Source organism: Rutilus rutilus (assembly GCF_951802725.1).
Source record: "Rutilus rutilus genome assembly, chromosome: 8".
Taxonomy (NCBI): domain Eukaryota; kingdom Metazoa; phylum Chordata; class Actinopteri; order Cypriniformes; family Leuciscidae; genus Rutilus; species Rutilus rutilus.
In genome coordinates this window covers 26077078-26101920 of record NC_140222.1, presented here as the reverse complement: position 1 = coordinate 26101920, position 24843 = coordinate 26077078, and the positions used below count along the sequence as shown (strand labels likewise).

Below are 24843 nucleotides of genomic sequence, written 5' to 3'. Positions count from 1 at the left end.
AAAACGTTGTGAATTCTTTGGGTTTGGTTGCCCTGTAGACGTATTTTGTATAAGAATACAGTCAGACAGTGAAGGAAGTCAGGAAGATCCAGAGAAGGAAACCATAAGACAGTGTCGTGTGTGTGTGTGTGTGTGTGTGTGGCTGTCTGGCAGGTTCTGGACACATCATATCTGACATGAATGGTTGAACTGCTAAGGTATTGCACATTTGCTTCTACACCTCTTATTCACCCTGCCTTTTTTTGTTCTTTTGTCCCTCCTTGTTTCTTTCTCCTCCTTCCTTGTCTTTCAAAGCTGGATATAAACTGCGTGGCTCGCTAGCTAGTTCGTTCATCTCAAGACAAGGTAAAACTACATCAATGTTGTCACCCTTCCACACCTCACCTTCCTTCCCCACCAAAAAAAAAGGAGCTCGTCCATTGTGCCGTCTAGTTTTGTCGTCGTCGTCGTTGTTGTTTCGTACCTTATTTTTTTTGTTTTTTGGTGTTGTTCTATTCAGATGACCCCCCCCCCCCCACCCCACCCCACCCCACCAGCTTCCCCCCTCACAGCCACATCTTCCGCAAAAAAAGGAACAGAAAAAATCTGAAGAATGTTTTTGTCCCCCTGAAATGACATGCACCCCCTGCCTCATGATATACCTATGATTTGTATTTGTGCATGATGTCATCCACATCCATAAATGGTGCATCTGGAAATGTTTGCGTTAAATTGACGTGTCTTTGTGTTTTTGAGGACGCGATGTCTGAAGAAGTTGTGATAATTATATTAGGGATGTGCAAAAGTATGTATTTTCAAAACTAGTCGGTCACAAGTCAATAAATTTAGTACAATACAACTTTATCTGCAAAGTTGTCTCTCTAAATCCATCCTCATTAAACCAGTTACACTGTATATTTAAGCTAAAGAAGAAAAAGAAAAAAATCTAGATTAACTCACTCAAGTCAACCTCCTTAACCGACTACTTGGTCATTGAACGTTTAGTTGACTAGTCCACATTTCTGACACATCCCTAACATATTTAAATGTGAAATAAGACGATACAAATGGGGAATATGGAGGGGTGCTATTGATTTAGAGCTGTGTCTGACTATTAAGTGCTTTTCACAGTTGCTTCGGCACCAAGCAAGTGAGAGTCTGTTCCAATGTGTGTTTGCTCGAATGTGAGAGGGAATGTGTGAGTAAACTAAGAGGGTGAGAGAAAAAGTGAGTGTGATTTGACCTCCGGATCACTCGCTCGTCCATGACAGGATCACATTTCTCGTCCAATCAGCCGCTTGCATCCATTTTTCAGCCGTGGTGTCGAACATCAAAAAGACTGTGACATCTCGAGCTCTTGTTATGCCTGCCATCTGTTTGATTTGTATTCCTTTCCATGAATTTACACCGAGTGTGTTGGTTGTGTGTGCGGGCCTCTCCTATCTTTATTTGATAGCGGAGACCTTTGCTATGTGTTTAAAATTAGCCAGCCTTTCGAAAGTATGTCCGCGGCAGCAGCATGCTTGTCATTGCTCAGGTAGGGGGTGTCAGGTGATAGGGCGGTGTAGGGACCACGGGGTGACGTCGACCCGTCATTCTTCTCGTGTTCATAGTCATAGCGCAGTCATAGTCCTTGCCACCTACTCAAAAAATACAAATAAAAACAAAAAAAATGATTTTACATTCAATTTTAACATTTAACATCCAATAAATAATTTACTAATAACATTTTTAATTATATAAAAAGTTTAGATAATTTAAATAAATAATTTTTATATATTTTTTGTTACTGAAAATGATCAAAGTAGTATAAAATGTGTATTTAATTAAATGTAAAACCTATATATATATATATATTAGTGTTATACTGAAATTTAAAAAATGTGACGATACCAGCATTTCCCTCTAGCATTTTGATTGGCCATTGTGTTCACACACTCAACATATATGCCTGTGATTGGCTACAATGATCAGCGCTTCAAAAACATGTTGTAAATAGACGTCTTTGACGCTCTTCACTGAGCTACATTAAAAAATATATAGATATTAAATATTAATTTTATATACAGATACACATGGGAGCATTTGAAAGCAGGCATCTATCGGTGGATATATTAGGGATCCGCTGATAGATGCCTGCTTTCAGACGCTCCCATCTATATCTGTATATTAAATTAATATTTAAAGATCTGTATATTTAATATCTATCTATATATATTTAATTTAAATATAAAAAAAAAATGTATCTATGTATATTTAAAATGTTTTTCACATTTAATTAAATATATATTTATTAAACATTTATTAGATATTACATATTTACAAAAAATATATATATTTAAAAATTATATTACATATACTTTTTTTTTTTAATTAAACGTAATATTACATTATTTAAAAACTATATTACATTATTATATTATTATCTCGTGTGTTGAGACCAGTTTGGGCAGATTCACTGCCGACTGCAGTTGGGCCAGCGCTGATTGATGTGCCGGAGGGGACGGCGAGCGCTACAGGACGAGAGCGATGGAGAGCAGCAGAGAGACGCACTCGATACAGAATTGCCTCCTCGCCCGTCTGGGTTCTGTCAATTTGTCAGCCGTGAGAAAGGGAGAAAAGCAGGGAAGAGGAGAATCGGGCCAGGACCGGTACCAGCATGTAATAACGCCTCGGAAGGGAAAGTGCTGACTACAGCTGGGCTTTGATTCCAACTGACAGAACCTTTTCAAGTGTTCATTACTCACTCTGAGACATCAGGCCCAGTCCACCACAAGCACAGACACTTACACACACACAATCAAAGAGAACTGTCCGCCAACCCACAGGTTTCATTCTGTTTTCTCTTTGGACTTCCCCACTCTACAGGCACCAAAATATCCCCTTAAGAACTTTGCCAGAGATCAATCGAAGAACACAGCTTCCTACATGCTGTGTAGCTGATGGACTTTGTTTTGACCTGTTGGTGAGGCTAGTTAGATTTGGTAGACCACCTTAGACCAGCAACAAACCAGCTTCTAAGGGTATTATCGTAATTGAAACGCTGAGTTGTTCATGAAAACATGAATCAGACATGTTCCTTTTTCCAAAACAGGTGGCCAGCAACACGTCATCTCAAAGTTGTCAAAAGCAGCTCTAACAAAATAGAGTTCTTGCGCGACAAGCGTTAAACATCTCAAACTTACAACAAACCACATTAATTAGACACAGCACTTTTCCCAAAACCCCGTCCTACAGAAAAGTATAATTGAGTATAATGCCAGTGACATTACAATGGCATCAACATGTCATCAAAAGCAATGCTAACAAAACAGGATTCTCGCACAAGCTAACTGCTAATGAAGTCGGATTTGGTGCTAAACTTGAACAGTTCGCTTCAACTGCTCTGTGAAGACGCAAAATGATTGACAGGAAATCAAAGCGACTTTGGATAAGCGAAATATAGATTAGTCAGTAAATAAGATATCCAAAGTGTTGATGTACTTAAGAAATAGCATTAGCAATAGTTCTTCTGATTCTCTGCAGTGGCCCGTGAAAGTGTGTGCTTGTATATATGTGTGATTCTCATCCTTTTATCCCGCGCTCCATTCCCTTTTCCACCACTTTCTGTATGTTTATTCTATCAACGTCTCTTTCGTCTGTGTCATGGTCTCGGGTGAGTAGTGTTTTGGTTACATTGGGCTTCACATACATTTGAAGAGTCTGTCCCAATGACACTGTATGTTTCCACTCCGCTCTGTCTTCCACCGCTGTCAGCGTACTCATTGAAATTGATCTTTTGAAGCATTCTGCACTGAACGTGTGAGTGTGAGGAGAAAATGAGAACAGCTGAATGGGGAATTTTGTATGTGTTTGATGAATGAAGACTGGAAAATATTGGTAAGCTGTGCTAAATGTGCTTGATGGCTTCCTTTAAATCTTTTACCATATTCGTATTCAAGTAGCGATCATCTCTTCCTGGTTTCATTGACCTCTTAGATGACCTTTCCATGACCTCAAGTGACCCATTTAAGTTTCAAAGGGGTTTAAGCCCATCACTAACGTATCATTGATGCTGGGAAGAGATGCTTTCTTTCTTTCCATCTTGTGTTCTCTCTCTTTCTTGCGCCTGAAAGGGGAAGGAGTCTGCGAGGGCTGGAGAAACCAAGGATGACTTCTAATCACTTACATACACACAGATATGCACCAAAACACTTGCACCTGCACAGTGTACCTCCCCATATCTAAAAAGTCAAAAATCGGAAAACTACAACATATTGCGGCAATACACCTTGAGCTGTGTGTTTATAATTGATGTTATTAATATTATTATTATTTATTGCACTCAAAATATTATTATTTATTGATATTAACATTAAGATTGCCATAAGGATATTCTGTGCTGCAATATTTAAATTTGTACTATTTATGATTATTATTTCACTCAACATTTTATATAATTATAACATTACTATAAATATACAATATGACATTAATATCACAAATCTGTGATGCAATATTTTACAGTTTTCATATTTATTATTAATGTTCATATTAATAACAATAATAATAAAATTGCATAACAGAACATGCTAAATAAAAATATAGTATTGATATTAATAATAATTGGATTTGAACGTCTGTCCCACAAATCCTGTTTTTTTGTTAATCTATCACATTTTATTTTTGATATATATTTTTCATTGAGAAAGTGTAAGTGTAATCTTGTGGCCACTACTAGCAAGTGAATCAGCATTGTAACCACTTGCTAAACATTTGACCGTAACAATTAGAATTTTTGCAATTCTAGAATGGAATGCCGTTCTTAAAACTTTTAAAGATGTAAATGCCTGTTGCCTGGCTCTTTGCGGCATCAAATACACTGCATAAACACACGGTATATTAGATGTAAAATCACTCTAGATAGACTAATTTAACCATAATTGGCTCATAACAGGTCTCTGTATTGGGTTGTGTCCGTGGGGGCGTCCCATACACCAGTGCTGTGATTTAACGAGAACATGTGGACAGCGCGAGGAGAGTGGGGGCTGCCAGCTAAAACCATTAATACAACTTAAACCACACATGATTGAATTGCACTAGTTAAAGTCATTTGCTAGCGTCTGGATGAACTTGTTCCTCTGGGGGATGGTGGGGGTGTGAGTGGGCTGCTCTCGGGGAAAAATAAGACATAAGACCAGCGCTTATATCCTGTCCCAGTGCAGAAGAATGGACTAAACACTTTGACTGGGTGACAAATGGGCCAGCGGTGCCTCCTAATTGCCCCTTCTATTTGCAGTTCATTCTTATCAATTTGCATTTCTAACCTCAAGTGGCTAATCGGCCATGGGTTTCCCTCACGTCTGTCTATTTTTACCCCAAAGCGAGAGGTAGAGTGAAGCGAGGCAGTATGGGAGCGCTAATGCCGGAGGGAGGAGTTGAACTAACGTGGCTGAGCATGCACTAACAGACTTCAGTCATTCTCAGTTAGCTCATGTTAGCCTGTGCGTCTGAACTGTTGCTCGCATTAACCCCTGCCAAAGCAAGGCTGCCTGCCAGACTGTGAATGTGAATGCTGTGTGCTTTGCATCCTTAACTCCTTTTCCCTCCGTGTCTGTTCAGCTTTCTCTTTCTTTTTCTCAACCCAATTCTGTTTCACTCATCGCTACGTCATTTCATCCCGCTAGCCCATGGGTAAGATGCATAAGATACTTTAAATACGGCCTTTTGATTTTGCATTTTCAGGCGCCATTTTTACCATTAACAACTAACCTCACCGTCATTGTATACTGCATCAGGAATACCTCATCGGAACTAATTTGACCCAACTGTTTAGTAATTGGGATATGGGAAAAAATATTCCTTTAAAGAAATATTATGGGTTCAAAGTACGGCCAACTACGCAGCCCCTCAGGGCACATGGTGATAAAACAAAAAGAAGATAGGTGGAAAAAATTTTGTTTAATGCAAAACTATTGCATTCTACTGAAAAACTTTGCATTCACTTGCAAAACATTTGTGTTCTCTGGCAAAAGTATTGCGTTCCCCTTAGAAACTTTTCATTCACTTACAGAAGCATTGAAATATTTTTTTTCTTTTTTTATAATGGTTTCTGGGAGGAACACAATAGATTTGTGAGGGAGCGCAAAGTTTCTCGGCAAACGCACATTTTCTTGGGGGAATGCAAAAGTTTTGCAAGTAAATGCAAAGTTTCTCAGGGGAACACTAAAGTTTTGCAACTAAAAGCAAGGTTTCTTAGGCGAATATAAGGGGGGGGGGGGGGGGTGGCGAGCAAACGCAAAGCAAAGTTTCTTGGTGAACACAACAGTTTTGTGAGGAAACGTAAAGTTTCTTGGGGAAAGCAAAAGTTTTGTCAAAAAATGCAAAGTTTATTGGGGAACGCAAGCGTTTTGTGAGCAAACGCAAAGTTTACCGGGAACTCAAAACTTTTGTGAGCAAACAAAGTTTATCGGGAACGTAAACGTTTGGTGAGCAAACAAAGTTTCTTGGGGAATGCAAACGTTTTGTGAGCAAATGTAAAGTTTTCTCAGGGGAACGCAAACGTTTTGCAAAAGAAAAAAGTTTTGAGAGACAACACATTATAATACAATTATATTATAATATTCTCCCCATCACCATGTTTCCTTTAGGGGCTCCATAAGGTCACAAGGTCTTGCCTAGTGGTCATGTCAGTTGGACATTTTAAAGTCAATACATCAAGACGCTATATATATTCACGTGACCTTGCGTTGTTCTAGGACAGATTCACAGTTCGGCCCCATGTAGTGTATCCTGTGCCACACCCCGCTGGGCCTCTCAGTCTCCCCTGCTGTCTTGATCCCCATCCACTCACCCAAAAAAAAAAAACACCCCACCCCTCCTATCCACTTTCTTTCCTTTGCGCCAGCCTGTATCTCCATGACCATGCGTTATTAAACTGCACTTATCAATCATTCTTGCCAGGGATGCCATCGCCTACCACATTAAAGAAGTCAGAGAAGTCTGGTTTCATCAGCCATGTGCCTTCGCAGACCGCTTCCCCCCGAACGGCATTCACACACCATCATCGACCTGTCATTACAGGACCCAGAGGTGAGGTCCCAACACCCCACCCTCCACAAAATGCACCACTCTTCTTCCCCAAGCCCCTAATCCCAGCCAGCAGGACCCCCACAATCCTTCAAATCCCTGTTTCCTTCACACCCCACAGTGTCCCCTTGTAAGATCAGACTGAATGAGCAGGAACTTCAGAGTCTGAACGGAGTCGGGGCGTTCACACTGACAGATTTGTAGTATCGAAGCATCTGGACGTCATTTTTAATTTCAATGAAAGTTGGAGATGCAACCAATTTGAGTACAGTTTAACTTCATGCAAATTTGCGACACGATGGTGATATGGACCAGGATTTGTTTATTCAATTCCAATTCGCAAACTATCCATTCATTTGGATATATTATGGTTACATTGTCGATCAGCTAATGCTGTAAATTATACAACAATCCTTCTAAATTGTTACATCACAATAATTATTTCAATATAAGCAGTTCAATTAATACTTTTTAGGAATCTTATAATCAACGCAACCAAAACAAATTCTGTGAAGCAACTGAAGTAAACTTTCCTTGTAAGCATTCCTTGTGTTATTTTATCAATATATGTAATTAAATATCATAAGAAATTCCATTTCAAATTTTCTTCAGTTGGTTCACAACAATGTCTTTAGTTGTTCTGATTATTGTATCTATATAAAAATTGATTTATTTACTTAAATTATTTTATATAATATTTGATCATTGAAAGTAATGATAACTTGATGTTAATGTTTTGATTCACTTAAAATAATCATCTAATAAGTCATTTGTTCATGCACCGGACTACGCTAGTTGTCTTGTATGTTTTTTATTCACACAAAAAAAGGTTTGGGAATATTTTTTTTTTTTATTTTTTTTTAGGAGGCGTGTTTTCTTGCCATTCATTTTGCTGTCAGTGTGAACTGGGCTTGAGGCAGAGTTATATATGCAGCTTGTTAAAATTGGACAGTTGTTGACAAATCCGCTAAGGACGTGAGTGCGGTCACTTTACGAGTGCAACTCGCAGTGTGTATCACCTCGTCCGGCTGCTTGATTTACATGCGTTTAATGTAAACACTTAACCGGATCTCTGAGTGTGACTTACACATGGGTTGGTTTTCTCAGCGAACGAGGCTTTATCAGAGCGCGGCCTGGATCAGGTTATCACGACTGTATTGTCACTGGCTGTGAATGGTTTTGTCATAGATAAGGAAGGACAGTTTTTAATCAAAACCAAAAGCGGCTACGTATTGTCGCCTTTGCGTGGTTGTGAGGAAAATGAAGTCAAGATTGTTGAATTTTACGACCTGTTGGCTGGTTTGTAGTTTTCCATCGCTTATTTAAAGCGCTTTGTTTTGTACAGTATTCAATGACCTCGATGCAAAAGTCAGGGTTTGTGTGTAAATGTACCAGTTTTTGCTTTTTCTCTATCATTAATATTTTTTATTTGCTGGAAATAAAGCCAAACGGCTCACAGAACTGAGCCAAAGGGCCAGTTTCCAGCATGAATTACAACATATTCAAAGAAGTATTAACCACAACTTAATTTGTGAGGCTATTAGTATTGAATCACGCTTGGAAGTGGTATCGCTGTCATGTGAATATTTTATGTCCACATGGACGCGAGGCGCAAAATGGATCGCGATTTAATATGCATATGCGGCGAGGCTTGTCGCCCCTTTAAGAGTACTTCTTAAAAGCTAAATCCATGAATCTATGATTGATTTAAAGTGCCTCCCTCTCTTTCAAAACGTTAGTCAAACCCGGTTTATGTGGTTAGGCGGGGCGGCCGGAAAACTTCTTTTTCTAAAACCATTAAAGAATATTTAAAACCGCCTAAATCTGTCCTCCCTTTCAATTGACCATGCGACTACGCAACACTTGCTCTTTCTTCCTTTTCGGTGTTATTCAAACTGGGTGAAGTGGGAACCTGTTGCCTATTGCATAAATAAAGCCTTTTATTATCACCTTAGTTATTATTTTGATAATCCACCATTCAATGAAAGTTGGCAGCAATGGGCCGGCGATGAAAAAAGGTTGAGAAAAGCGAGAAAAAAAGATCAGTGAACCAACACGATTTGCAAAGTGGAACTAATCCAGAGCCTTTTCTATTACACGCGGGTGGCGGCACAATGGCAACAGAGGAACCGCGCTCAACCAGCTGCTGGAGACTGCCTCCTTTTCAGCTCATCATTATCATTTCCATATTTGCTTTGGGAGGTATGTGTCCGCTGGACCCCCCTCAGATTAACTTTTAGGGCCACCCACTACCTCTGTTGCTGGCCTATGCCTCTTTTGTCAGCAGTGAAAACACACAGTGATAGAAATAAGGCAAACAGGTACTTTTTTCCTTCAAACTTACAATGCAACGTCATCATACACATCTAAAGATCTCACTGATGTAATTCAGTTTGTCTACTATTTTTTTCAGCCATTATTCATGATTGGAGGCTTCTGTAAATATTTAGTTTACTCATTGGGTACGGTTTCAACTAAGTTTAATGGTGCAACTCTCAAACATTTAGCCACAACTAGGCTAAGTTTTAACTTGAGTTACACTCCAGGTTCTCTTTAAACATTAACACCATTTAATGCCATGGCGCCACGCTTGCTAGAACAACCCGCTGGTTTATAAAGCACAAAGTCATTTCTAAGGATCAGACTCTTCTCCTGGGGCTTCCATGATCTCCTGGTGTTTATAGTTAAGACATGGCTATTCTCTTTCTCACGCTTGTGTTCTGGTATTAGTCTCATCACCACCCCTTTTTAATTCATCAAGCCTCTTTCTGCACATCAGTGGGGTTTTCCACATGCGCTACATGAATATTAAGGCACAGGAGACGGTGTCTCCATTTTAGCGCAACGGAGAACGCTGAAGACGGAAGAGTTGACAGCCTTGAATGTGAATTATGTCGTCCAGCAGCCTTGACAACCTCGAGACACGGTCAAACTTTGTTTACTTGCAATTTTCCGTCCAAATAACCACCATTAAATGAATAGGAACATGACATGGGAGCAAGCCATTTAAGTAATTGGCTATCGTTCCACAACACTTAGATTCTGTCAGCGAGTGAAGAAGAAAAAAAGAGTTTTTTTTTCTCCGTACTAATTGACTGTGCCAATTTGCATAATTAACATGGTAGGTTTCGCTGTAGCTGACGCAAGCTGGTTACCAAAACTGTAACACAGTTCGTTTGGCTCTAGAGAACGGACTCCATGATGATTTAAAGCCTGAACAGGTACGCATTTGTCCTCGTGAGGGCGAGTGATTGACGACGTTTGAAAAATGGTTTTGTTTGGCGAGGAGAAACGTCACGAAAGCGGTCCAGTCTCAACATGTTGCCTCCAGATAGATGCCGCGATGCCAGTTGGATCCACTTCTTAGAATAACGGAGCAGAAACCATATGCTGCTCAAGTGTTTCATCAAGTCAGCTCTTGGATTGCAGATAGTACTCGCAAATTTCATGGAAAAGGCCGTTTAATGCAGTCTCTGGGACGGTTGGTTTCCAAGTCCTGCTCCGGTTACATTTGGTGTGATAATTTCTACAGTTTTGTTTTATTGATCATCTTTTTATGAATAATATATTTTAAATGAATACTTTGTCATTTAATTTTCATTACTTTTAGTGTTTTACTCTGATTCTAGTCAACAAAAATAACATTTTAGTTGACGATAACGAAACCAAATATTCTAAAGTGTGTGTGTGTATGTGTGTATATATATATATACACACATACACACACACACACAGAGTTATCCAAATTTGTTTGCACTTTTTTTCATCTCGTCTTCGCTATCGTCGACAAAGTAAAATCTTATGGGCATTTTTGTCTGTAATTGCGTTGACGAGATTATCACTGGCTATGCAACATGACTAGCAGTTTTGTGTATACTGGGGCTGAATGTGTGTGTTTGTTAGCATTTGTGCTAAGTACAAGAGTGTCGTCCACTCAAATCCTGACTCAGCCTTGTAAAGGGTGTGTCTCAGAGGGGGTCGGTCGCTGCGGCAGCGCCTGGGGCTAATCCAATACGCCAGAGACGGTAAAGAGACAGCGAACGTGTCTTCGCATCTCCTTCATAAAAGTTTGTGTCCTACCCCCAACAGAAAGAGCCAGGCCATGAAAAGACGGCATCTGGAAAGGTAAGACGGAGAACGACACCAAAAGAAGGGCAGAAGAGAGTCGTCCATTCCATTATTACTGTAAATACAATGGCTACATCGCAGCCCCAGCATCCAGAGTTTCCAGTCACCCTCTATTGACAGAGCCATAAATCAAGGCCAGAGCTAAGTGAATTACTGCAGCAGGGGGTTGTGGTTTTAACAATGTTTATGTAGTATCAGCTTACCATCTCTCCTGAAAGAGAGCGAGAGATTGGAGAGGGTGAGTGCGGAGTCTTATTAACTCTGCTGCGATACATCACAGGCTTAAAGACCCCGAGCTGCCGTACATCCCAGGCATTATACTAATAACCAATAACTGAATATTACCTCTATTAAGAGCCGCCTAATTAGATTGTGCCGGTTACAATTAAATACTTGATAAGGTTCGATCCATTAAAGGACTGTCAGTCCCAGAGCGCTCCGAAGGCCTGCCAGAAAGGTGCGAGAGAGCCGAGGAACGATACGCCACTGAGACATTTTATTAGTTGCATCGGTCGTAATGATGCAAAAAGAAATCACAGAATGAGGATCTGGCGCCCTTTGGTGTCAAGTACCGCGCTCTGTGCGTTTTTCAAGTGTTGTTGACTGAACAGCTGTTTATTGCAGTGCTTTCCCATTGTTACGAACAGGTGCATGCATTGTGTGCGAGTGTGTGCTGTCAAACCTTTTGAGTTAGGGTAGAATACCACTTTAATTTGATGTGAACAACAACAAGACCGTGAGGGATTAAAGTACAGCCAGGTGTAATACGTCAGACTGCCTTTTTACAGACTGTGATGACGTGTTTCTATGGTTATCTTGCAATTTGTATTTGTAACGTTTTACTTTTTGTTTTATTACCTTGGCACGAAATGACAGAAAATTGTTAACGTTGCTGGATGAGTGTGAGGGAGTGACGGCAAATTTGACATCTTTCCCTCTTCAGACCAACGTAATCTATCAATATTTTAAGTCATAGAAATGCTATTTTCTTTTTTTACTATTGAAGCAAATGGGGACGCAAAAATTAAATGTTTCCATTCACCACTATACCAACAATGAGCACTTCTGCTTCCGAGAACTCCAGAAATGTGAAAACAGCCCATTATTTACTCATCCTAATGTCGTTGTATGACTTTCTTTCCAAAGAACCCAAAAGATGTTTTTTCATCCTTACAATGAAAGTCAACATTGCTCCAATATTGTTGATTTGGACCCCATTGACTTTAATTATATAGACAAAACAATTTCAAAATATATTATTTTGTCTTCCGAGGAAGAAAGTCATACTGGTTTGGAGCGACATGGGGTAAGTAGATATTCAACACTTTCTGGCTTCATTTTCATTTATGCTAAATCAAATATACCATCTAAGCTTACTAAAAGTCCCTCAACATTATACCTCATGAATGTGGGAAGCAAGCCCACACAAAAACACGCCACCTTTGTGTGTATGTCCCCATCTGCATGACCAATCCAACCAAGCACAAATGTCCACACCCTTTCCTCATGGAGCCCCTCTTCTCCATCCTTCCTCTCCCTCTGTCCTTTTCTGACCGAGCTCCTCTCTCTGTCTCTTTTCCAGCGAGTCCCCACGCCACGCCGTCAAGTCTTCATTTCCCGACGTCGCCAATCATCCAGCAGCCCGGCTCGTACTTCCCCCACCACGCCATCCGCTACCACCCCCAGGAGACGCTCAAGGAGTTTGTCCAACTTGTCTGCCCTGACAGTGGTCAGCAAGCTGGACAGGTGGGCTTCCTTAATGTAAGAAGGCGCATTTTCTACATACATACACTCCTACTAATTTCATGTCATGTTTTGTATCCCTGTAGTCGCTTTAGTTGGCTAGTCTGTCATTGTCTTGTTCGTAGTAACTTGCACCATTGTTCAGTGCCAGTACAGTGACAAAAGTCTGAAGATGTGGAAATGCACATGAGATTAAGATTTCGACCGTAACCATACACTACTAATCAACTATGTATGCTTCTTGCTACACATCCAAAATAAATTAAGTTCATTATGTTTTGCAAATAGGTGTCACATTGTCAACATTGCCACAAGGGGCACTATAGCAGAAATTTGCATAAACTGTCTTCTTCTATGGTTAGTTGTTTTTTTTTAGGTCAATTACTGGCATGGCAGGCAGTATCTTGTTGAACAAATTAGCTAAAGTTAGTTAAAATGGTGACGTTTTGCCCTAGCTACTGTAATAATAACACTATTAGTCTAAATGCAAAGAATTTGAAGCTAACTGTAGCGCCCCCTTGAGTGATGCCTCTACAGTTAATGTTTGCCTGAACTAAATCTGAATTCAGATTCATGTACACATATCATTTGTCTGTAAATGCACTCGATAAAACAATATATATATAGACAAAGCAATATATATATAACTTTATGAATAAATATTAATGTTATAAATAAACATGCATACACTATATATTTGAAACAATCCTAAAACAAATAAAAGTCATCTAGCCATTTAAACTAAAAGTTACATGTCATTATAAACATGAAACAGAAGGTCCATCTTCTCCATGCCTTAGTTTTCACCAGGTTGTGGGGCTAATAAATCCCTTTCCCGTTCGATAGACTGACCCAGACTGACGTGGCCCTGATTGGGGAGAGACAGCGTGCTGTTTGGGTCATAGATTATGAACGGTGAAGTGCGCACAGCAGCAGAATTATTTTTATGACTGGGAGCAGCAAAAAAATTGCTGAGCACATTCTTCTTACGCGCACGTGTGAGATGCTTCTGTTGTGCCTGCTGGTCATACGTGTCCGGAAGTTGATACTCAGGGTGCGTTTTCATGTTTTTCATGTCCTGTTTCTATCCAGCCCAACGGGAGCAGTCAAGGGAAGGTGCACAACCCGTTCCTGCCCACCCCCATGCTGCCGCCTCCTCCGCCTCCCCCGATGGCACGACCCGTGCCCCTGCCCGTGTCAGACTCCAAACCTCCCTCGACCTCCACTGAGGGAGGGGGCAACTCCCCCACCTCGCCAAGTGAGTACTCGACCTCCTTTATATCTCTATCTAATATTTTTATTTACATATCTATCTATCTATTGTAAATGTTTAAATAACTAAATATAATACATTTTAAACAATCCCAAAACAACAAGCTCTGGCTCACACATACCCAGTACTCGATCCCAAACATTAAGGCCTGGTTTCACAGACAGGGCTTAGATTAAGCCAAGATTAAGCCAAAAATCATTACTGGTGAGCATCTTAAGACAAAACAATGACACTGACATATTTTAAGATATATCAGTGCAAGTTACTTTCAGTTAAAACAGCTCAAACATGCATTTTAGTCTGAGACTAGCTTAAGCCTTGTCTGTGAGGGTGTGTTCACTCTTGGCATGTTTGGTTCGATTAAAACAAACCCTGGTGCGATTGCTCTGATTGTGCAGTTTGGTTCATTTGAGTAAGTGTGAACGCTGCCATCTGAACCCTGGTGCGGACCGAGACCGCTGAAAAGAGTTCCAAACGAACCCTGGTGTCAATCGAATGAAATATGAACGCAACACGGACCAAAAACATGTAAACAAACCAAAAACAGGAAGATGAGACCCTAAAAAGTACAGGCATCAGAACGGTGTCTCCTCGCAGCAGATCTCCGTTTGTGTGTGTGACGGAGGGATTCCTGACGCTGTTTTGACTCCTTTACATATTTTGCAAGCTCTTCATGAGTTCTCAGCTGGTCAAAATACCATCATATGCCGAACTACAAGTGTGAACACCCTGAAACCCTGGGGGAAAGTGTCTCAGTTGCTTTCAGTTAAAACAGCTCAAACATGCATTTTAGTCTGGGACTAGGCTTAAGCCTTGTCTGTGAAACCAGGAGGAAGTGTCTCACATCTCAGATGAGCTTATCTACAGTGATTTTTTTTGTTTTGTTTTTATGTAATGAATAGAATTTCCCGTCAACCATGCGCAGTGTCCGTATCAAGCCTTCCTCTCAACAGCTGTACTGCTCCCGATACAATATTGATATTCATTTTGTGTGTGTGTGTGTGTGTGTGTTTAATTCTCACCACAGCCTACTCCACACCGAGCACGTCTCCCGCTCAGCGCTTTGTCAGCGTGGGCCCCAGAGACCCCAGCTTTGTAAATATCCCTCAGCAGCCTCAGGTGAGTACATATGCCCAGATCCACAGAGTCCCTGAAAGTCCATCAAGAATGCTTGTTGTCTGTCATAATAGGCTTTCAGCACTGTTATGCCAGCTCATATAACTCCCTCGCTCACTGTGAGAGCTCATAGCTGATTTATTGTGTGTAATTGGCATGTTCAGACTCGGGTTCAATGGCACAGTGACCGCAACCTTGATTTATACCCCTTGCACACGTACAGTCGCCTGCATGCTACAGATTAGTTACAATTTATAATTTGACATGGCAGTTACAACATTTGGCTATTTTGAAGTTGTCGGGATCAGCCAATAACTGATCAAACAAACTGTTAAATTTCAATTAACGTTTACACAGTTTATTCAACATTTATATATCAACCAATAATATTATTATATTAATATTTCACATGACTGTTACGACATTTGGCTGTTTTGAGAATGTCAGGATCCGCCATTAAACATTTACGCAACGTTTACTCAACATTTACTTAAGCAAAAAACGTTTATAATACGGAACTGACTTAGCAACTAGTAAAAGGGAAAAAGCTAGTAGTTTTAGCTCTCCTCATGCTAATTCCTTAGTCAGTTCTGTATTACTCTGTTAAATGTTGAGTAAATGTTGTGTAAACGTTTCAGTTTCAAGTTAAAAAATATTTGGTCGCTTAAACTGTACATAAAAAGTGTTATTGCATTAGATATAAAACAATTTTCAAGCAAACCTTTGTACATATATATTTTTTTTTTGTATCAAATGATAAAACAATAGATATTATACTAGTCTGCAGTTATCAGTTTGTGCATTAGGCATTTAAAACCCATATCAGTCAACCACTGCTATTAATATATTCATAAACGGACATCAGGATCACCCTGTTAATGTAAATGAACTTGTGTTTGTTTTTTCCAGTCATGTAAATGCTAATGCTACTGAAATGCCGCCTGTAACCTTAATCGTCACACACACATATCTACAATGACAAATGCAGCCTACACTGCCACCTGCACTCATGCAAACTGAAAAAAAGAGCATCAGTTACCTCTGTAAACGCAGCTATAACACACACACACACACAGAGAGCAGAGATTAGACCACGTTCATAGAGAAGCACTCAAGACTGGATTGGATCAGAGAGAGAGATTGTGTGTGTGCGTGTGTGTGCGTGTGTGTGTGTGTGTGTGTGTGATATGTCCGGAGGCCTGCAGCAGCCTCCCATCGATTTATTGACTGTGTCGCAGGCCGCAAGACACGCATCCCCCAGTAGAATGGAGGCAGGTGTTTGTCAGGCCGGCTGGGAGGAGAGCGGGGGGTTGTTATTATTTATTGTTTGTATTTATTTATTACTCCTGCCCGCCTCTGCCACCCCTTCTCTCTCTCTCTCTCTCTCTCTCTCTCTGTCCTTCTCTCTATCACCTTTTCCTCTCTCCCTCTCCTGCTCAGGTGGCATCTAAGGTTCTGTACTGGTATCCGTACATTTATTTATTTATATATATATGTATATATATATATATATATATATATATATATACAAGAAATGAATGTATATAATCAGAATTTGTTTGTAAGGAGCATTATAGTTGCAGTTTTGATTTTTATGTTGGTTAACGAAAACATTTTTGGTTTTCGTCATTGCTAAGTTTGTGTGTAACACACTAACGCTCTCAGGCGAACTCTTTTGTTTTCAGTCCTCTTTTGTCTTGTTTGTTTGTTCGTTTGATGTTCAAGCCAATTCATTTTTAACATCGTAAAACTGCAAGCGAACAAATAAACAGCCCTTTCACACCTTAATTGTTGCGGGCAGGTGTAAAGCTGTGCTTCTTTTCTTAATTCATTATACTTATTTAAAACAGCAACATTACCAGTTGACTACTAGACTGAAGTTGAAATGGAGACCATATGAGGTTTTCTGCAAGCCACTTTTTGTCATCCTATAGAAACGAGGGCAATGAAACTCTCAGATCAGCTGCGAGCGACGTCTCCCGAGTGCCATCACCCACTGTGTCAGTGAACTCTTTGAGGCTCTGTCTAGCCAGACAGTGATTGGACTTTGAGTTTATATTAAAGCACTGTATGAGTCTCAGACTGGCCATATTGACGAGCCTGTGACCCCACGGCAGGGTTCGGTCGCACCATTTCATTGGCCTCATAAGCTGGTACGGACCACCCTGGGGCGGGGAGGACAAAAGTTACCCGCGGTGGCCGGCGTGTTTCGGGGGGTGGGGTATAAAAGAGAACGAAAGTGACGGGCAGACAAGAATGATGTGACCCTAACTGTAAACATTCCTAGCGGCCCGGCCATGGTAACCAGGCAGAGAGCGAGAGACGGGACAGTATGATGGAGGGGTCTGCCATGGGAGGAGGGGACGGGAATGAAAGAGAAGGGTGGTGGGAGGGTGGCAGCGCCCTCAGGGGTTTGCTGCCATGGGAGCTGTTGGCGCTTGCCCTCTCAGATGGAAAGGTTGGCACCACATGCAGAGATATACGGACGAGGATTTGGGACCAGAAGCGTCACGCCTGTTCAAACCGAGGGGCCACTTTTTAGTTTCCAAAACATTTGTATAATGTAGGTTATTAACCATGCATGATTATTATAGGCATAAATGTGTCAGTGCAGTTTTGCTTGATTATCTAAATATATAATAACATAACATTACATATAATATAATAACATTATAGATAATATACATTTTGGCAGAAATCGTGCTGCCTTTTTATGTATTAATTATTTAATATATTTAATAAAAATGATTTATTATCCTTCCTAGGTGATATTATAATATTATGTATTATATAAAATAAAATATTATTATTAATATATATATATATATATATATATACACACAACATACATACAACATAAATGCATATGTGCTTAATTTGTATATAGTTATATAATGTGTACAATATATTATTGGGTTGGACCGAAATCACACTGCAGTTTTGCTTTGTTTATATTTTTATTTCATTTTTAGTATGGTTTTAGTTAATGATAATATTTGAAGGCAGATCTGCATGCATGCTTGACGAAACCAACAATTAATCAATTATGATCAATAAATCACATAAAAATTGCAAGCAAAAACGTGCACAGGCCCGTAATCTGTGTTTAATTGTGACGTGTGCAGGGACTGCAGCCTGACCCCGGTCCCGAAGCGGTGCAGATAAAGCAATGATTCATAAACAGCGTTTTTAATCAGAACGTGCTGGGAGGAACTGAGTGTGATGGGGAGTGCAGATAGGCACTGCAGTGTGACTCACACACACACACACACACACACACACAAACGCAGGCAGTAAATCGGCCCCATAGAGGCTGGGATGAGAACGCCGGCACCCTTGGCTTTTATTCGCTTCCTATAAACGTTAGCATGCGGGAGAGATAACATCAGTAATTGACTCTTGTCCTCCACGTCAATTTGCCGTAGTTAAGCATCTGCGGAGATGTCCCCGCAAAACACGCCTAACGATTATTACTCGAATTCATAATCAACGTTCATTCCGGAGACAAAGAAACCTCAAAAGGCTGCAGGGAAAACGACGCCTCCTTAATAGTGCTGTTTAAACAAATTTTCACAGATTCTGCCACATGCGTTTCTTCCCGAAGCCAGAAGAGGGCAGAGCGCCAGACTGCCGGACACACAAATTAATTACCCAAGATTGATTTCAACTCTATGCTCCGTGTCACACCCCTGAAAATCACAGGCTCCTGTTTCTGTCGGAACGCATACAGGCCTTCCACAAATCTGGAGAGGGGAAGAGAAGAGCGACTGTTTCCCTCACACCTGCGAACACCGCCGCTGCCACGCTCTAATAATAAACAACATGAATATGTTTATATCCCCCTCAGGTGTGAGCTGTTTGTTTGGGGTCGTCTAATGGACTGCCGTTCTCCGTTTTCTTTTTTTCCCCCGTAGCGTCTGATGGCAAAATGTAAATAAATAATGTAGTAAATGTCTGCGGGGTCCCGTGGGGAGCTGTAATACGTGGCTGGGCGGTTTGGGTTTGAGATGGCTTTTATAAGCACTGCTCTCCAGGCCCGGGCTGGTTTGCATTACATGAGGCTGAATTCCTCTGAGATGACACTCATCCTCAGGCACTTTAGCGCGGCCGCTGACTCAGCACTCCTCCGACCTGATGAGATTACTCCTGCCATTGACAGCCAGTTAAAGGACCAGACCAAGATTCCCAGCACCCCGTTTCTGTCGCTCTTTCTCTTCTGATGCTTCTTCCTTAATCCTCACGCCCCAACTTTCTTGATCCTTTCCCAACTTTTTAACTCCTTTTTGGTCTTAAAGGGATAGTTTGCCCAAATGTGAAAATTCTGTCACGCCGTTCCAAACCTGTATGACTTCATTTCGGAGAATGTGCCGGTTGCGCATTAACGCATGAGGCTTTCAAACTTCCAAAAATACGACTTATCTGCTATATTCCAAGTGTTCTGAAGCTGAACATTACTTTTGTTTAAGGAATCGAGTTGTTATTCACTGAAAATCTTCACCTCCAGTGAGCTGTGAACGGATCATTAGTGAACTGAATCAACAGATTCAATAAAAGGAACCATAAAAGTGAGCCACATGACTCACGTGATATATTCCGCGTCTTCAGAATCATAAGCTAACTTTGTTCGAGAAACCTACTAAAATGTATGTTTCAAGAGAATCTGTTCATAAGTCATTCAGAATTGTTTGTGAAGTGAATCAAATGAACTGTTTGTTCAATGAAAAGATTCAATTCAAAAGAATGGTTTATTCACAAATCATTCAGACTAGTTGTGTGAACTGAATCACCTGATTCAATGAAAAGGTCTGATTCAAAAGAATGATTTGTTCGCAATTATGAATTTCTCGAACAAAGTTAGCGCATATCACGCGAGACGTATGGATCACTTTTATGATACTTTTATGGTTCCTTTTTAAAGCGTGAAAGCTTCGCTCCCAATTTCTTGTCTTTTGTGTTGCATCGAATATAAAATAAGTCATACATGTTTGGAATGAGTTTTTCAGTGAACTATCCCTTTAACTCAGCTGCAGTCTGTCTCTAAGTCTATTAACCGTTACCGTTGCATTTCATTTCCTTTCTCCTTCCTTTTCCTCTCTCTGAAGTCTGTTTCTGCATGTCTTACGTTATATCGCTATAGCAGATGTGCTTCAATGTGTGTTATTTGCATGATGTTCCTTCCCCTCCGCCCATCTCTTTCATTACATTAATACAGCTTTCACCTTGAGGGCTTTCAAAAAGGACACTAAGGCTATTGATGGGTTGACTACAGCTATCTATCCGTCAATTACAACCGCTGACGTACATCCTTTAAAACCAACCCCACTAGCGCTCAGAGGTCCAATTCATTTTGGCGAATAAGCATGTTGCAGCGGTTTGCTTCAATGAGCTGGTTCAAAAAATTGTATAATTTTTTGGTTACACTTTACAATAAGATTCCATTTGTTAACTACTTTAGGTAACATGAACTAAGAATGAACAATACTTCTACAGCATTTATTAATCTTAGTTCATATTAATTTCAACATTAACTAATACATTAACTTCATAAAATCAAATGTTGTATATATATAATTCACAATTTATATTTAAAAATATATCTATACATTTAAAAATTATTTTTCGATAATGTATAAGTACAAATATATATATATATACACACACAGTTTTTCAAGTACAACTTTGCGTTCATATTGTGTTCTGGTTTGTAAATAATGAAAAACTGAATGAATGTTAAACATATATATATAAAATGTACATTATCTATTAATTAGTACATTAGCCAAGCGAAACTGCAGTGTGATTTCTGTCACACATATATATTATATATTGTGTTGTTATAATTTATATATTAATATTATTTCTAATATAATTAGAATATTTGTATATTTTAAAATATTTTATACAAATATTATATTTTGTGTGTGTGTTAAAACATTAGTTTTTTTTATAAATGCTTGTATTATATTAAAATATATTAATATTTGTTCCATTTTTGTCCAAATTAAATATCTCTGGTGCAACAATAGTCTCAAATGTTGCATTACGATTCCTACTTCAGTGTATTGCGTTTTAAAAAATTTTACCAATTTTTAGCCACAAAAATGGATGGAGCATCGCCTACATCCTTGCATCACTATTACACACTTGCGATTCACAGCCGTTTCCGATACGTTCTCAGTAAACACTTGTTTAAGTTGTTCTCACTTACAGCCAATTGACTCACAAGCTCTCAATTAAATCGTTAAAAAGAGACGGTTCAAAAGTACAATTCATTTGGGAAAAGGACATCTCAAAACCCCACAACAACCCTCTATGGCTCTATAGCTAATGCTAACCGCAGGCCAGTACGTCATTGTAGTTGCATGGAAATGACTTAATCCCGTACATATCCTTTCTGCCAAAGCGAACACATACACCCGTTGACTCTGTGTGGGTGGCTTGAAGCTCCATCCAAACAGAACCTTTAGGAATAAGAAGCGCTCCATTAAGAGGCCAATCGGAGATGATGTTTTAAGAGATGATGATGATGGTTGTTTTAACAGACCAAGGTGTCGTCAGTCGCACAAACTTCAGCAGTGATCACGGATCATTTCATGTTTGCCCCTCAGGATGTCTGGCTCTCCCTTATACTACGGTTCCGTTCATTTTTTTACGCTGAATCGTGCTTTTTTCACTCCCGCTCTCGCTTTTTTCCCGATTTGGTCCTCCTGAGAGATAAAGGAAGAGATACCGAGGTCTGGGATTGCTGTTTGTTTCGTTGTGCTCTGTGTCTCAATGCTCACATAGTCTCCCAGGGTCAAGATAAGCTATCCCACAATGCAACCGTTGTTGTTAGGAAGTGATCCTTTTACACTTGATGTTTTATTCCGCGTGCGTTTTTACACCAGTCTAAGTTCTGTCACCCCTAATTAAATCTAACCATCATCCATTAGTTGAGAGTCTATAAAACTGATACGGATGTGTGTGTGTGTGTGTGTGTGTGTGTGTGTGTGTGAAACCACTTTAATTCTTCTGGCACAGCGTTCCACATCACCGCAAAGGACTTTTGAGAAGTTTTTTTTAGCAGAGAGCCAATGAAAAGATTCATTAGTGGTGCTTGCTAAGACAAGAATCATCATTATTATTGATTATACTTAGGGATTGGGATTTGAAAAACCCCATAAACCCACAGCGTTTGTGCTACGGGCAAGTTTTGCACTAGTTTTGTTTTTCACAGAGGTTTACACTTTTATACATAATTGGTTATTGTTTGTAGTAGTAGTATTTTACTACTACTACTACTGCTAATAATAATCATCATCATAATAGTGATCATTGATAATATTCACAATATGTGTTGTGGTCTATTATTTGACTGTTTTTTGACTGTTACTGGTCGCTTAAACAGTAAAATAATCTGTAGGATCTCTAGTATGCACCACTCTGCTTTTCCACAGTACATGTCAGAATATAGTTTTTAAATGATATGCACTTAGTTTTGTCTCTTAATTTAGTTGCGTTTGTTCTGGTTATGAAAGACCACCCATGTTGCAAACGTGAGAATGACAGGTTGTAATTTTACACTCTATATTGTCTGTCTGTCTGTCTGTCTGTCTGGTCCCCCTGCGTGCTGGGTATCTGCAGACTAAATCCTAGCTGTCAGCACACCCCTCTGTGTGGTAACATAAGCCCACTGTCCACAGAGTTACGGGGAGTATCGGAGAGAAGCTTACAGAACGCCGTCTCCAAAAGTCTTCTCAGGACAGGGGAGGGAGGGAGGGGGAGGGAAAGTTTCAGAGCGGTCGAGCCGATAGACAAAGACACAAGGAAGCTGCACTGCACCGGAGCGCAAAAGTCCAGACTCAGCAACTTCTATTGATTAAAAACTAACCTTCCAGTTTCTCCGCTGCGCTTGCGGTGAGCAATAGAATTTAAACGAGCCGTAAGCCTGAGCCTTCCACGCCGATGTCCAACCTGATAGAATCCACTCAATCTCGCAAATCATTTCATTGTTCTTAACTACTTTGGATCATTTACCGCATTAGCTGAAGCTTTCAATGAAGCCTAGACACTGTATGTAGTGCAATATTAATGTATTTAAATTGCACATTATTATCTGTTATATCTGTTCACAAATAAGCAGTTTTAATGTATAGATATTATATGCACCTATAAAAACTGAATATGTAGATTTATGCATATTTTAATATATATATGTTTACAGACTAAACTGTTTTTGGAGTTATGTTATGTAAATATTATATAATATTAAATGAAATGCACTCAATGCAATCTGAATCAAAAGGTTTGCAACTAGTTGGTTAAATTCGCAATAATAACAGAAAACAAGAAACAAACAAGAAAGTCTTGTGTGCAGGGCAGTAATGTTCAGCCTTGTTTTGTAATTAGAAGGCAGTCCTTGAGTGCTTCTCTCTGATTGGCTGAGAACTCAGTGGGCTTAATTAATCAAGGCTGGTGATTGGTGGACTGTGTGTAAGCATTATGAGCAGTGGGAGGAGCACGTGAATCACTGCAAACACTGAATCAATAGCGTGTGTATTTGCAGCAGAGGCCGGATCGCTCGGACAGAACGCCGGCCAGGAAGAGAATAGTAAGACGGGGAGTAGGGAAAGAGGGATCAGAGAGGGAGAGAAAGAAAGAGGGATAAGGAGGCGCGAGGCCCGGCCTTGCTAATGATAGTCACGTATACGGCTGTCTGGTTGTCCCTGACAACCAGACATGATGTAACACCAGGATGAACTTGAACTTGGTGGGAGGAGGGAAGTTGGAAAGGGGAGGGGAGAACGGAGTGAAAAAGTGGGCGAGCACCGAACGACACTTGCTCACTTGCTGGAAACGTGAACAATGGAGCACAGCAATCAATAAGCCCATTTCACTGAAGGATTACAGGGTGCAGCTCGCTAACCTCACCACTCCAGTCTACAGACAGACGCCGTGTGGCGGAAAGTGCTGCAAAGGCATTCAGAGATGGACGGGAACAGGAAAAGAAAATGTTGTTGAGCTGAGCCCTCGCAGAGTCAAGCACCATCTTAAGACCTGATACACGAGACATAAGTGATCCCATAAGAAAAGAACAAGCATTTTCTGATTTTCTTTTTGGCAGTGTATTACACAGGTACTGATGTTCAGGGTGTGAATTACAAGGTTATAAAAAGCATTAAACCCGCCAAAGAAAGTCAAAACAAAAGGTTTTGGGGATCTTAGTCAAGATTACAACAACTGCATTCACAATTGATTTTACTTCTGTGGTGTGCTGTAATTCTGAAAGTGTATAATGAGAGGAAATGTTGGTCGGGGCTTGATTTTATCCATTGAGAATGGATAGAATCTTGAAAAATGATCTTTACTGTATGTGAGAGGTGGCTAGAAGGGAGGTGTTGAAAATACATTTCGATGATAAAACAATCGTTTTAAATTAAAGTTAGTAAGATAGGTAAAACTATATTACTCTATTTATTATCAAACAGCACTTTAGTAATGTTTTCTCTTTATTGTAGCTTTACAAATCACAAGTATATCACAAATGAACTTTATTT

The 24843-nt window shown here is 40.0% G+C and overlaps 1 protein-coding gene across 8 annotated transcripts in view; it reads left to right on the top strand.

Moving 5' to 3' along the window:
• nfia (nuclear factor I/A) overlaps positions 1 to 24843 on the top strand; it is a 153623-nt gene that overhangs the window by 120517 nt on the left and 8263 nt on the right. For 2 of the 8 annotated variants that reach the window (XM_084417784.1, XM_084417786.1), the window contains exons 7-11: positions 295 to 345; positions 6922 to 7050; positions 12758 to 12936; positions 14011 to 14176; positions 15219 to 15310. In XM_084417784.1, coding sequence (XP_084273910.1) covers positions 295 to 345; positions 6922 to 7050; positions 12758 to 12936; positions 14011 to 14176; positions 15219 to 15310 — 617 coding nt within the window. The remainder of the gene's footprint in view (positions 1 to 294; positions 346 to 6921; positions 7051 to 12757; positions 12937 to 14010; positions 14177 to 15218; positions 15311 to 24843) is intronic. The other 6 variants (XM_084417785.1, XM_084417787.1, XM_084417788.1 and 3 more) reach the window with 3 other exon arrangements.